Here is a 14,157-nt window from a genome sequence, read left to right as displayed (position 1 = left end):
CTCTAATGCTAATGTCAGGAACGGAGAGAGCAAGCTCCCGGTCTGCCCCACTTTATAGTGCAGAAATCAAAACATTCAATCCAATATATAAAATAGGGAAGACTATAATACAAAGTCACTTATCTGAGGCATAATGGGATTCCTCATGAGAGTGTACCACCCTACATCAAAAAGGGTGGGAAAGGCTTAGTCCTAAAACCAAGCCCCAGGCTACAAGGATCCTGCCTGCTCACAGCCCACCCCAACACACAATATAATCACACCCATTCCAAACAAGAAGGGCAACTAATATCACCTGGGAGACGGGCTTCCATGTGGGCAGTGCCATCTTTAACAAAGTGAGCATAATATATTTTATCTGCCCAACACTCAACCATACTTGTCCCACGAACTCCCGAATCTTTGCTCCTTTTCATACAAAATTTGTCAGATGAGTAGTTTGTAGTCACCATCTTCTGCTATATTTCTCCTCTCAGTCTCTTAAACCTACTTTACTGAAACTGCTCTCTTCGAGGTCACTAACAGCCTCCACATTGCTAAATCCAAAGGGCAATTCTCAGCTCTCATCTTACTTAACCTACACGGAGCATCTGGCTTTGCTCTTCTCACCTTGACAACATTCCACTTTTGCTTCTAGAACTCTATACTCTCAATTTTCCTATCTTGCTGATCATTCTTTCTCAGTCTCTGTCACTGGCTCCTTCTCTCCTCCATGAACTCTTGACACTGAAATGTCCCAGGGCTGACCGAGTCCCTTGGTCCTTTTCATTAACTACATTTACTGCCCTGGTGACCTCATCCAGGCTCAAGAATTTAAATACTATGCATATGCCTAACCACACATCTATCCAACTAGCTCCCTGACATCTCCACCTGGAAGTCTAGTAGCCATCTCAAAGTTAACATGCCCAAAACTGAATTACTGATTCTCCATACTGCTCCTCAAAGCTTGCTTCATCTGTGGTTTCCTCAGTGCAGCTGATGGCAACTTACTCTCCAAAATTTTCAGGCCCATATCCTGGCGTCTGCCTTGACCACTCTTTCATACCTCACATCCAAAGTGTCAGGAAATCATGGTGGTTCTACCTCAAAATATAGCCATAAGTTGGCCTTTTCTCACCCCTTCCATTGCTACAATTCTGACCTGAGCGACCTCCATCTCTCTCATGGAATACTGCAAGAGCCTCCTGAGAGATCTGGGCTTCTCCTCACCTCCACCATCTATTCTCCACAGAGCAATCAGAGTCATCATTTTAATGATGAAGTCAGGTCATGTCACTCTTCCACATGAAGCCCTGCAATGCTCCCTAGTTGACACTGAATAAATGTGGAAGTTACTGTGATGGCCTACAAAGCCCTAAATCAGCTGGTCTGCTGTTACCTCTGATCCCCTCTCCTCATGCACAGTGTGCTCCCTGAGGTTCTTCAAACATGGCAGGCGTGCTTTCCCCTCAGGGCCTTTGCTATAGCTATTTCCTGTCTCCTAGACACCCATATGGTGAAATACCTCCTCTCCTTCCTCAAATCTCAAGGCCTCAAGATGACCTACCTTGACCAACCATTTAATAGTGCAATCTAGCAGGCAATCTCAATCCCCGTAGCCCTGATTTATTTTTTCCCATATCACTATCATCTTCTAGCAAACTGTGCAAGTTACTAATTACTTGTCTACTGACTACTGCCTCCTACCTGAATGACAAAATGTTTTGTTTACTGGTGTATCCTGAGCACACAGACCAAAGCCTGGCACACAATATAAGTACTCAATAAAATAACTTTTGAATGAATGATGCACACTTGAAACCAGACTTTTAACTGTGTACCAGAGAGAGATTTGAGGTTGACATAAGAAAAACTCAATTGGCCAGGGTCTCAACTAGGTCACTAGGCAATCAGCTACTTATAAAGGATGTACTATTTCTTTCAGATCTCAAGGAGGACTGTTTAATTCAAGCACTAGTAACCTTGTCATGATACTAACCCAAACTAGAAACAAGACCAAGGAAGTATAGAGGGCAGTGCCCATTACTTTCCCTTTTGCCTCTAGACCAGTGGTCCCCAAACTTTTTTGGGCCACGGACCGGTTTAATGTCAGAAAATATTTTCACGGACCGGCCTTTAGGGTGGGACGGATAAATGCACAAAATAAAATTATGTGACCAGCTTAAAAACTGGTATTTTTAAATATAGTCGAACTTACAAGACAGGCATCAAGAGTGAGTCTTAGATGAATGTAACAAAGGGAATCTGGTCATTTTTTAAAAATAAAACATCGTTCAGACTTAAATATAAATAAAACGGAAATAATGTAAGTTATTTATTCTTTCTCTGCGGACCGGTACCAAATGGCCCATGGACCAATACTGGTCCGCAGCCTGGGGGTTGGGGACCACTACTCTAGATGACCCTAAACTGGGTACCATCCTGTCTCCTTTCTCTGGCTTTGTTAGGGTCAGAGGACTGACTTGCGAATACAATATGATTTAGGACCAGAAAAGAGCAAGTTAGTCAGAAGGTTAATGCAGCCTTTAAAATGTCTAGTTTATTCCCATGGATTAAGCAAACTCTTACAAGTTAGAACTGGATGACTATCATTTATGTCTGGTTCTCAACCAGGGCTGCATATTTGAATTCCTGAGGCACTTAAAAAATACTATAGCTGCCCATCCCTTCCGAGATGAATGATCTGGATGAGGTCCAGATAGGCCAGAGCTGGGGAGCCAAGGAGGGAGATCAGCCTCATGGATGATTAGATAGAGATGTCGTGTGTGTGTGTGTGTGTGTGTATGTGTGTGTGTGTGTGTGTACACACAATGAAATACTACTCAGCCACAAAAAGAAGATGAAATATTGCAATTTGCAACATAGATTGATCTTGAAATGCTAAGTCTAATAAGTCAGACAGAAAAGAACAAAAATTGAATGATTTCAATCATATGTGAAATATAAAACAAAAAATAACAAACAAACTAACAAAACAAACTTTACAGACAACAGAATGGTTGTTACCAGAGAGGAAGGGGGGAGGGAGGCAGGTGACTTGGGTAAAGGGGGTCAAATATATGGTAAAAGAAAGAAACCAGACTTTGGGTAGTGAACACCCGACAGAGTATACAGATTTGAGATTATAATGTTGTACACTTACCTGAATGTTATATAATGATACTAACAATGTTACCTCAATACATTTAATTTTAAAATAAATAAATAAATAGAGCAAGCTGAAGAATGAGATCTACCTGAGTGGTAGTGCTGGGACTGGGATCACTCGATTCTTGAGAGAAACAGCAGTAAAGGGGAAATTTCATTACTACATAATAATTTATAAGGCTATGTGGTATAGTAGTTAAATGTGTAAGCCTTCAAAATTGTAAAGGTATATATTCAAATCAGGACTTTGACAGTTAACAGCTAATATTAATGGTTCTCAAACTGCTGTAATGCTGTAATTGCTGTATGCTCAAGTCTCACCCCATACCAATTAATCCGGAACCTCTGAGCATGAGTTTCAGGCATTAGTATTTTTTTAAAGTTTCCCAGGTGATTCCAGTGTGCAAACAAATTTGAAAACTGATGAGCTCTATGACCTTAGGAAAATTACTTTAACGTCTCTAAGCCTAACTCATGGATATTGTGATTAAGTAAGACAATGTATGTATGTAAGCAGCTGCTACTAGTATGCAGGATTACCAAGTCACTTCCTTCTACCACCACCACCCCTTCCATCATTACAACTACCATTAGTACTTCCTTCCTCTCTCACTCTCTCCATTTTTCTCTTTCCTTCTTACTGATATTCACATCTCACAACATTTGCCTTTTTAAAAGTATAAAATTCAATAATTTTCAGTACAGTCACAAAGTTGTGTAACCACTCATCACTATCTAATACCAGAACATGCTCATCACCCCAATAGAAATCCTGTACCTAATAGTAATCCCTCCTCCTAGCCCCTTGGAAACGCTAACCTACTTTCCATCTCTTGGAATTTAACTATTCTGGACATTTCATGTAATTGAAACCATAAACTATGCAGCCTTTGTGTCAGGCTTTTTTCACTTAGCATAATGTTTTGAGGTTCATCCATGCTTCATTTCTTCTAATAATTGAGTAATATTCTATTGCAAGAATATACCACATTTTATTTTCAGCAGTTGTTTCAAATTTCATTGTTTCTACTTTGGGCCATTATGAATAATGCTTCTAGAAAACATTTTTTTACAAGTTTTTGTGCAGACATCAGTTCTCTTCAGTATCCATACCTATGAGTGGAAAAGTTGGGTCATTTGGTTTAATTTTTTGAGCAACTACTGTTCCAAAGTGGCTGCCATTTTACACTCCCACTAGCAGTATATGAGTTTTAATTTCTCCACATCCTCACCAACACCTATTCTTGTCTCTCTTTGATTATACCTAACCTGGTAAGTGTGCAGTACTACCTCGTGGTTGTGATTTCTCTAGTGACTAATGATGTTAAAAATCTTTTCACGTGTTTACTGGCCATTTGGGTATCTTCTTTGGAAAAATGTCTATTCAACTCCTTTGACATTTTTTTTTTTTAATTATTTTATTTATTCATTTTTAGAGAGGAGAGAGAGAGAGAGAGAGAGAGAAGGGGGAGGAGCTGGAAGCATCAACTCCCATATGTGCCTTGACCAGGCAAGCCCAGGGTTTTGAACCGGCGACCTCAGCATTTCCAGGTCAACGCTTTATCCACTGCGCCACCACAGGTCAGGCCAACTCCTTTGACATTTTAAATTGGGCTGTTTGTCTTATTATTGAGTTATAAGAGTTCTTTACACATTCTGGATACTAGAACCTTATCAGACACATGGTTTACAAATTCTGAGGGTTACTGCTTCAGTTTCCTCAGTGTCCTTTGAAGAATGTAAGTTTTTAATTTTGGTGAAGTCCAATTTACCCATCTTTTCTTTGGTTGTTTTTGTATTATTAAGATTTAAGGAAGAGACTAGAGGCAAAAAATTATTATAATATCCTATAACCAGGTAAGTTGTTAGGACTTGTAAGAAGTAAAGAATTGAGCTGGCTACTCATTTAAATCATAAATTTCTATTCAGGAAACACATCCACTTTATCTTGAAGAAAGGTAGGAAGGAAGCTACTCATTTCTAAATTTTTAATTAACTCAATTTTCAGATTAAGAATTTGGCCTTTGAATATCAAGTGGACGATAAATTGCAAAGAAATAAAACCCAAGTCAGAGTTGTACATTTTCAAGGCTACTTGCCATAACAGCTAAATTTTCATAGTTCTTACTAGAACTGGAGTTTTTTTTCAAACTGAACACATTTAAAACGAATTTTTAAAAGAGTTTCAAACTCTTAAATATTTAAAAAATTTTTAATATTTTTCTGAATCAGTATAAAATTAAAGACCAGTAAATAGTATAACCTCAGTGTTCCATTACTGCTTGATAAATACTAAATAGATAATACATAATCCTAAATAATTACCTGGATTATATAACTTGCAATGTAATAATCCCAAGAATCAATTGCGATTATAGTAATTTTTCTAACAAAAACAACAAAAAAAATTGGTCCTGAGTGTCCTGAGTGTGAGAGGTGGTATCACCGTCTACATTTCCGTTTCACACTCAGTATGGTATCTACTCTATGACATACGATCAATTTCTGCCACAGAAGTCCATTTATGATTTGTTCAATTTCCTATCTCTAACTTCCCTCCAAAAAAAAGAGTTTGAAGTTTTTAAATGCTCTTTTTCTTTGATTGCCATAATCATGACCCCCCCCCCCCCATGTAACCTGTTCATGTGGTGATTTAAGTAGATTTTTCTTATATTAAGAATGTTGTGGCCCTGGCCGGTTGGCTCAGCGGTAGAGCGTCGGCCTAGCGTGCGGAGGACCCGGGTTCGATTCCCGGCCAGGGCACACAGGAGAAGCGCCCATTTGCTTCTCCACCCCTCCGCCGCGCCTTCCTCTCTGTCTCTCTCTTCCCCTCCCGCAGCCGAGGCTCCATTGGAGCAAAGATGGCCCGGGTGCTGGGGATGGCTCTGTGGCCTCTGCCTCAGGCGCTAGAGTGGCTCTGGTCGCAACATGGCGACGCCCAGGATGGGCAGAGCATCGCCCCTGGTGGGCGTGCCGGTGGATCCCGGTCGGGCGCATGCGGGAGTCTGTCTGTCTCTCCCTGTTTCCAGCTTCAGAAAAATGCAAAAAAAAAAAAAAAAAAAAAAAAAAGTATACACGTTGCATAGGTGAGCTATGAGCTCCTCAAAGAGAGAGCTCATGTTTAAAATATTGGTGTTATTTCTTAAGCCCAAACACAATGCTAGGCATATCATAGGCAAGCTCTAATTCTTACTGAATTAACTATAAACATATATTTTAAATTCTTAGAAGTATTACTTTTTGGTCTTCCTTCAACTGGGGATAAGACTGAATAAACACATATATCCAAATAATTTTTTTAAAGGATTATAAAAGTTATATTTATTCACGATGCTACATTTATTGTATTCCCTTATATATCCAAATAATTTAAAACTTACAAGAAACAGGAGGAAAATTCCTTAGGACATTTAGTCCCAAGTTACTTACCATTCTTCATCACTACATTGGACCAGACATTGGCATTCAAGGCTTGAACAATTCGCTTTACTCCTGTAGATTCTGGGAAGTCATCTAATCAATGAGGTAAAAAAAATATATATTTATACATACATACATATGTGGCTTAGGGCATGCTTAATTAACTTGCTTATTTAGTTGTTACTTCACATTTGTAACTTACATAATAAAAAAAAATAAAGCAAATACAGAACTCAGAGCTCCCGATAAGTATATTCCAGAAACTAAGACAAAGAGAAAAACACACACTATTAAGAGGCTTATATAATAACATTGCCTCACCATTGTTACTTCACCATTGTTACTAACATTCTCCTGGAAATGTTAGTTTCCATTAATTACATAATCCTGAAAGTGCACTAGAATACTACCAGTCTTGGTTATTTATAGAGAATGATATTGCTAAAGGCAGTAATGGTCCTCTTAGTATGCTAAAAAAATCCTGCAAACACCCTTTCTTCTCCTGGGCACCATAAAATATTGCTTATAATAGCTATCTAGAGAACAACTTTCTGATCAGAGAAAGACAGTTTAAGAATGAGAAGTGAGCCTGACCAAGCGGTGGTGCAGTGGATAGAGCGTCAGACTGGGACACAGAGGACCCAGGTTCGAAACCTGGAAGTCACCAGCTTGAGTGCAGACTCATCTGGTTTGAGCACAGCTCACCAGCTTGAACCCAAGGTCACTGGCTTGAGCAAGGGGTCACTGGCTTGGCTGTAGTCCCCCTGGTCAAGGCACATATGAGAAAGCAATTAACGAACAACTAAAGTGCTGCAACAAAGAATTGATACTTCTCATCTCTCTCCGTTCCTGTCTGTCTGTCCCTATCTGTCCCTCTCTCCGTCTCTGTCACAAAAAAAAAAAAAAAAAAAGAAGTGAAATTACCATAACCAGAGTATAAGAGAGGTAAAATGTCATTAAAAATACCCACAACTTAGTTTAGTTTAGTATTGGTATTATCCCACTTTTAGAATTTAATTGGCACTACTCTAAACAAGGCAGTAATCTCAATTAGCATAACAATAAGGTAGTATTATTAACTATTACAAGACCGCAAATGGCTGAAAGAAGAAAGTCTCCTACCAGTTCACAGAGCACAAGCCACACAGAGCCTGTCTCTAGTGGAAGTACACAGAAATACAGTGTGTCCGTAAAGTCATGATGCACTTTTGACCAGTAACAGGAAAGCAACAAAAGACAACAGAAATGTGAAATCTGCACCAAATAAAAGGAAAACCCTCCCAGTTTCTGTAGGATGATGTGGTAGCATGTGTGCATGCAGATGATGACGTAACACTGTGTATATAGCAGAGCAGCCCACGGCCATGCCAGTCGAGATGTGGACGGTACAGAGGAAAATTCAGTGTGTTCTGTGGCTCGCTAAATTCGAATCCGTGACCAAAGTGCAAAGTGAATATCGGCGCGTTTATAACGAAGCGCCACCACATAGGAATAACATTACTCGGTGGGATAAGCAGTTGAAGGAAACCCTGTTCTGGTAGGCCATCAGTCAGTGATGAGTCTGTAGAGGCTATACGGGATAGCTACCTAAGGAGCCCTGAAAAAATCTGTGCGTGAGCCCATATCGAACTGCACTGAATAGGTATGAAACTGGGCGAGTTTTCCTTTTATTTGGTGCAGATTTCACATTTCTATCGTCTTTTGTTCCTTTCCTTTGACCGGTCAAAAGTATACCATGACTTTACGGACACACTGTAGAAGTCAGAAGACCTGTATTTGAACCCAGGCTCTGCAACTTATCAGTTATTTCATCAAGGACAAATATCATGCTGATGATTTACTAGTGTAACCCAGCTATTCTCAACCTGTGGGTCGCGACCCCGGCGGGGGTCGAACGACCAAAACACAGGGGTCGCCTAAAGTGTTTTGGTTGTTCGACCCCCGCCGGGGTCGCGACCCACAGGTTGAGATCTGCTGGTGTAACCTCTTCTAGACTGTACACTCCTTGAAAATAGGAATCGTGTCTTAATGAGTTCATTATTCCCACTGCCTAACACAGTGCCTGAATGATAGCAGGCACACAGTAACTGAGAGACTGATGAACCATTTAAAGAAAGCCAACCTAGCCCTGGCTGGCTGGCTCAGTGGTAGAGCATCGGCCCAGTATGTGCATGTCCTGGGTTTGTTTCCAGGTCAGTACACACAGGAGAAGCGACCATCTGTTTCTCCACCTCTCCCCTTCTCCCTCTCTACCTCTCTCTTCCCCTCCTGTAACCATGGCTTGGTTGGAGCAAGCAGGCCCCAGGCACTGAGGATGGCTCCATGGCCTTGCCTCAGGTGCTAAATTAAGTAGCTCAGTCACCAAGCAATGGAACAACAGCCCCAGATGGGCAGAGCATTGCCCCATAAGGAGCTTGCTGGGTGGATCTCAGTCAGGGCACATTCGGGAGTCTGTCTCTCTGCCTCCCCACTTCCCACTTAAAAAAAGAAGTCAACTTACCAACTTAACAGAAATATAGTGAGAATTAAACCAAAAGTTTTCTCCAAAAATAAATTTATCACCATCACTGTTTAAATGAAGAAATAAAAGCCACGTTTACCTCAACTATAAATGATTCAATTCTTGAAAGAATAACTAATACTTCAGATGATATAACCAGGAACCAAAAATAATGGTCTGAAGAGCCAATATGAAATTTAATACAAACAAGCATAAAGTCTTATACTGATCTTCAAATAATTCATGCACGTAAAGGCTGAGGTTATATGGCTTGAGATCTGTTGGCATTTAAAAATTCTAGAAAGGTTTTAGTTACATTACCTAAAGATGATATGTCAAAATCTATTTAAGATTAAGCTGGCCTGACCTGTGATGGTGCAGTGGATCAAGTGTTGATCTGGAAAGCTGAGGTCGCCAGTTCGAAACCCTGGGCTTGCCCGGTCAAGGCACATATGGGAGTTGATGCTTCCTGCTCCTCCCCCACTTCTCTCTCTCTCTCTCTCTCTCCCTATCTTTCTTTCTCAAAATGAATACATTTAAAATAATTTTTTTTAAAGATTAAGCTGAATATAAAAACATTTTTTAGCCAAGGAACAAGAAAAAGTATAGTGGTATAAAGGAGCAGATTCCAAAATGAAAACAGATTTAAATAAATGACCCAATGTTGACTCTCAAGGACAATAGAAGTAAGAGAAAATTGTAGTGCCAAAAATAAGTGACTCCACACATGATCACATACACAAAATAGGGCACAAGTTTTAGGGAAACTAGAAAAACATAGAAGGAAAAATTACACTTATTATCAATATTGTTAAAAATGTACAGGGAGAAAAAGCAACCTTTTTATTTCATTTTAGTCCTCTTCTTCTCTGGCAAGGTTTTATTTTCAAAGGTAACATTTTTTAAAAAATTCTAAACAAGCCGTACTATAAAAAGAAATTTCTTAATTCCTTTAAAAATACGTTTCAGCCTGACCAGGTGGTGGCACAGTGGATAGAGCATCGGACTGGGACACAAAGCATCCAGGTTTGAATCCCCGAGGTCGCCAGCTTGAGTGCGGGCTCATCTGGTTTGAGCACAGCTCACCAGTTTAAACCCAAGGTCGCTGGCTTGAGCAAGGGGTTACTCGGTTTCCTGTAGCCCCCTGGTCAAGGCACTTATGAGAAAGCAATCAATGAACAACTAAGGTGCTGCAACCAAGAATTGATGCTTCTCAGCTCTCTCCCTTCCTGTCACGTCTGTCCCTATCTGTCCCTCTCTCTGTTTCTGTCACACACACACACACACACACACGTTTCACGTGAGGATTATTTATATCCTATCTATGTATTTAATTCATATTGGTTGGCCCTGCCTAGAATGTCTTTTGGAACTGGCATCTTCTCAACATCACCTCCCCACCAGTCCTCTAAATGTAAATCTGGTACGTTTTTCATTTCTTTCCCATGGATCAGTTCACATGTTAGAGTTCATGGTGCCAATTCATTCTTTAAAATATTCTCTTCTCTGAAATACCACAGTAGCAATATTTTTTTTATAATACTTATGATGTCCTACTTGGTAACTCAATTATTTATATTCATGTTTTATCTCTTGTACCAGATTATAAGCTTTTGATAGGCCAAACTCCTTATCTTGGTAGATCCCATAGTAGCAGCCTAGGTGTACTTGGAAGGAGTAAAGATGAGAAGAGAAATGGGAGAGGGGAAATGAAGAGGGGGAAGAAATAGAAGAAGGTCTACAAAGTAGCAGAAGGCAGTTAAATATAGAGCTACCCCAAGAGTGAATTCTGAGTCTATTTTTTGTTTCAAATGTCCAAAAGACATACAAATAGGACTGACATATACCCTATGGTTCCCAGGAATTCAACCTTGGGTTACTAGGAGTTCAAAATAAGGAACATTACTTATTTATGAATATAGGTCAAACTCTCCTTTTTTGGGTATAGAGAGAGGATAAGAGATCAGGGAAATGACTAAGGTAGAAATTCTCTACTTTGATGCATAAGAAAAGCAAACAACACTTCAAAAGTATAATACTAAAATAAAATGCATGTCCTGTGGTGGCACAGTAGATAAAGCCTTGACCTGAAATGCTGAGGTCACTGGTTCAAAACGCTGGGTTTGCTGGGTCAAGGCACATATGAAAAGCTTCTACTTTAAGTTGATGCTAACTGCTTCTACCCCTGCTCCTTTCTCTCTCTCTCTCTAAAATCAATGAATAAAATCTTAAAAAGAAAATGTCCTAAAATGGGTAAAATGATTTATTTGATTAATGGTAAGATCACATCAGTGGATTTTGCACAAATCTTTTCAAGCAGCCAGGGAAAGAAGAATGTGTTTTAAATTTCACTGTGATTTTTTTCCCCCTTAAGAAAGAGGAGGGGAGGCAGAATGACAGACTCCCACATGCACTGTGACCGGGATCCACCTGGCAAGCCCCCTACCAGGCAATGCTCTGCATATCTAGGGCCATTGCCCTGTTGCTCAGCAACTGGACTATTTTTAGCACCTGAGGCAAGGCCATGGAGCCATACTCAGCACCTGGGGCCAAAATGCTCCAACTGAGTCAGGGCTGCAGGAGAGGAAGTGAGAGACAATGAAAGAGAAGGGAAAAGGGGAGGAGTGGAGCAGCAGAGTCGCTTCTCTTGTGTGCGCTGACCGGAATTCGAATGCAGGATTTCCATACACCCAGCTAATGCTCTACCACTGAGCAAACCAGTCAGGGCCATGATTCTTCTTTCAGGAATTAAATAATCTCATATCTCAATCTAAATGCCATGTTTTCTCTCAAAATGAAACACTTACCATCCTCCTCAGGCAATTCTTCCGGACTAAGTTCTACCAGTTCAAAGCCATGTTTTATACACCATTCTTGAGCTTTTTGTCGGTTCACACCTGAAATAATATGCCAAAAAAATCTATAAGTATAAATAAAGCAAATATTGCTGCAATGCTATCCACAAATCTCAATGTGTTTCCATTAATGTCAATATTATTCTATAGAAATCCAAAATAAATATAAAGAAAATTATTTCTCCAACCCAAAGTGTCCATTATTTAAAAAAAAGAAAAAAGTAAATATTGCAAGATTCAAAAGAGAAATAGCTGGTAATTAAAGTCACATGAGATACACTATTCCAAGTTAAGAAAACAAATGTACTTTGTTTACCAAAGAATGGCAAACATATGTACAAACTACCCTCCCATCGAAGTGTCTTACCATTCTCCGACACTCTATCGCAGACCAAGATCATCACTTCAGGTAACCATGCTTCTGCCAGTGGAAGCCACGACGAGACACTATCAAGACCAGATTTCTGTGTGTGTGTGGGGGGGGGGGGGGAATAACAAACAAAAATAGACATTAAGAGAACTCACGAAAAGAGCAGAGGGAAAAATAAAAAGAAAGTACAAGATAATTTCTTATTCAAGGTTCCATGTAAAACAAAATCTTACTTGTGTGCTGTCAAAGTAAACCACAAATGCTTGGACAGACTCTGCAATCTCTGCGGTGACGAGAAACTTGTTTGGCACTACACACAGATTGATTTCCGCTGAATAGTACTTATTATCAATGGTCCAAGGATAAAATCTCACAGCATCACTGGCAGTTGCTTCTACAACAAGATCTTCTGCTCCAAGGATGTCTAAATAAATGATACAACATTACTGTGGAAAGTGAAAAACCAATATATGTTGGTCAATTTTCTCAATAAGATAGCAGAGTACTTCAGCTGCTTCCCTTCAGACAAGGATTTCAAACAGCCTCACATTTATTAGGGTATTTTATTCTCTGATCATTTGATTATAAAAGTAATGGTGACATAATTTTACTCATTGGCTTTTTATTTCCTTTTAGCAAAAGAGAGAGAGCGAGCCTGACCAGGCGGTAGCACAGTGGATATAGAGCGTCGGACTGGAATGCGGAGGACCCAGATTTGAGACCCCGAGGTCACCAGCCTTGAATGCGGGCTCATCTGGTTTGAGCAAAGCTCACCAGCTTGGACCCAAGGTTGCTGGCTCCAGCAAGGGATTACTCGGTCTGCTGTAGCCTCACAGTCAAGGCACATACAAGAAAGCAATCAATGAACAACTGAAGTGCCACAATGAAAAAAAAACTGATTGATGCTTCTCATCTCTCTCCTTCCTTCCGTCTGTCCCTATCTATCCCTCTCTCTGACTCTCTGTCTCTGTAAAAAAAAAAAAAAAAAAAAGAGAGAGAGAGAGAGAAAGAGAGAGAGACAGACAGGAAGGGAGAGAAATGAGTAGCAGTTTAGTTGTGACTGATTGTGACTCATACATGCCTGGATGGGAGAGGGGGTGTCCAGCCGAGCCAGTGACCCCTTGCTTAAGCCAGCGACCATGGGATTTAAGTTGGCTAATTTAAGCTGGCTACCCCACTCCCAAGTCAGGTGAGCCTGAGCTCAAGCCTGCAAACTCAGGGTTTTGAACTGGGACCTCAGTGCCCCATGTTCATACTCTATGCACTGTGCCATAACCAGTCAGGCCTCACTGGCTTTTTTAAAGAATATAAACACTATTGCAACTAGACTAGGTAGAAAACAAAATAGTCATCTCACCAAACACCCAGAAAAGAACAAGTAGAAAAGAATGAAAGCTATATTTATTTTATTGCTGATGAACTTCACGAGAGATGAAAAATGATAAGAATCCTAAAAATTGTGTAACTACTTTGTATTTATTGCAAGTTAGAAGGAAGAGAGCAGTAAGGCTAAACCATAATAAAATGAAGAGTTACACATATTCCTTAGATTAAATGTTTCCACATTAATTTAACTAAAAAAAAAAAACAGGGCCTAACCAGATCAAGGTGGCGCAGTAGAAAGAGCATCGGACTGGGATGAAGAGGACCCAGGTTCAAAACCCTGAGGTCGCCAGCTTGAGCATGGGCTCATCTGGTTTGAGCACAGCTCACCAGCTTGGACTCAAGGTCGCAAGCTTGAGTAAGGGGTTACTTGGTCTGCTGTAGACCTCCAGTCAAGGCACATATGAGAAAGCAATCAACGAACAACTAAGGTGCCGCAATGAACTGATGCTTCTCATCCCTCTCCCTTCCTGTCTGTC

General features: G+C 40.2%; 1 protein-coding gene across 3 annotated transcripts in view; it reads right to left on the bottom strand.

The window, feature by feature from the left end:
• The window catches only part of AAGAB (alpha and gamma adaptin binding protein), a 60,551-nt gene that overhangs the window by 28,905 nt on the left and 17,489 nt on the right, over nt 1-14,157 (bottom strand). For all 3 annotated transcript variants that reach the window (XM_066276000.1, XM_066276001.1, XM_066276002.1), the window contains 4 exons: nt 12,529-12,719; nt 12,293-12,389; nt 11,878-11,967; nt 6,580-6,663 (listed from right to left, as the gene is read on the bottom strand). In XM_066276000.1, the coding sequence (XP_066132097.1) occupies nt 6,580-6,663; nt 11,878-11,967; nt 12,293-12,389; nt 12,529-12,719 (462 nt within the window). The remainder of the gene's footprint in view (nt 1-6,579; nt 6,664-11,877; nt 11,968-12,292; nt 12,390-12,528; nt 12,720-14,157) is intronic.

This window comes from Saccopteryx bilineata, chromosome 4 (assembly GCF_036850765.1).
Source record: "Saccopteryx bilineata isolate mSacBil1 chromosome 4, mSacBil1_pri_phased_curated, whole genome shotgun sequence".
Taxonomy (NCBI): domain Eukaryota; kingdom Metazoa; phylum Chordata; class Mammalia; order Chiroptera; family Emballonuridae; genus Saccopteryx; species Saccopteryx bilineata.
Note: the sequence above shows the minus strand (reverse complement) of the source record. Positions and strands in the feature narration are given on the sequence as shown.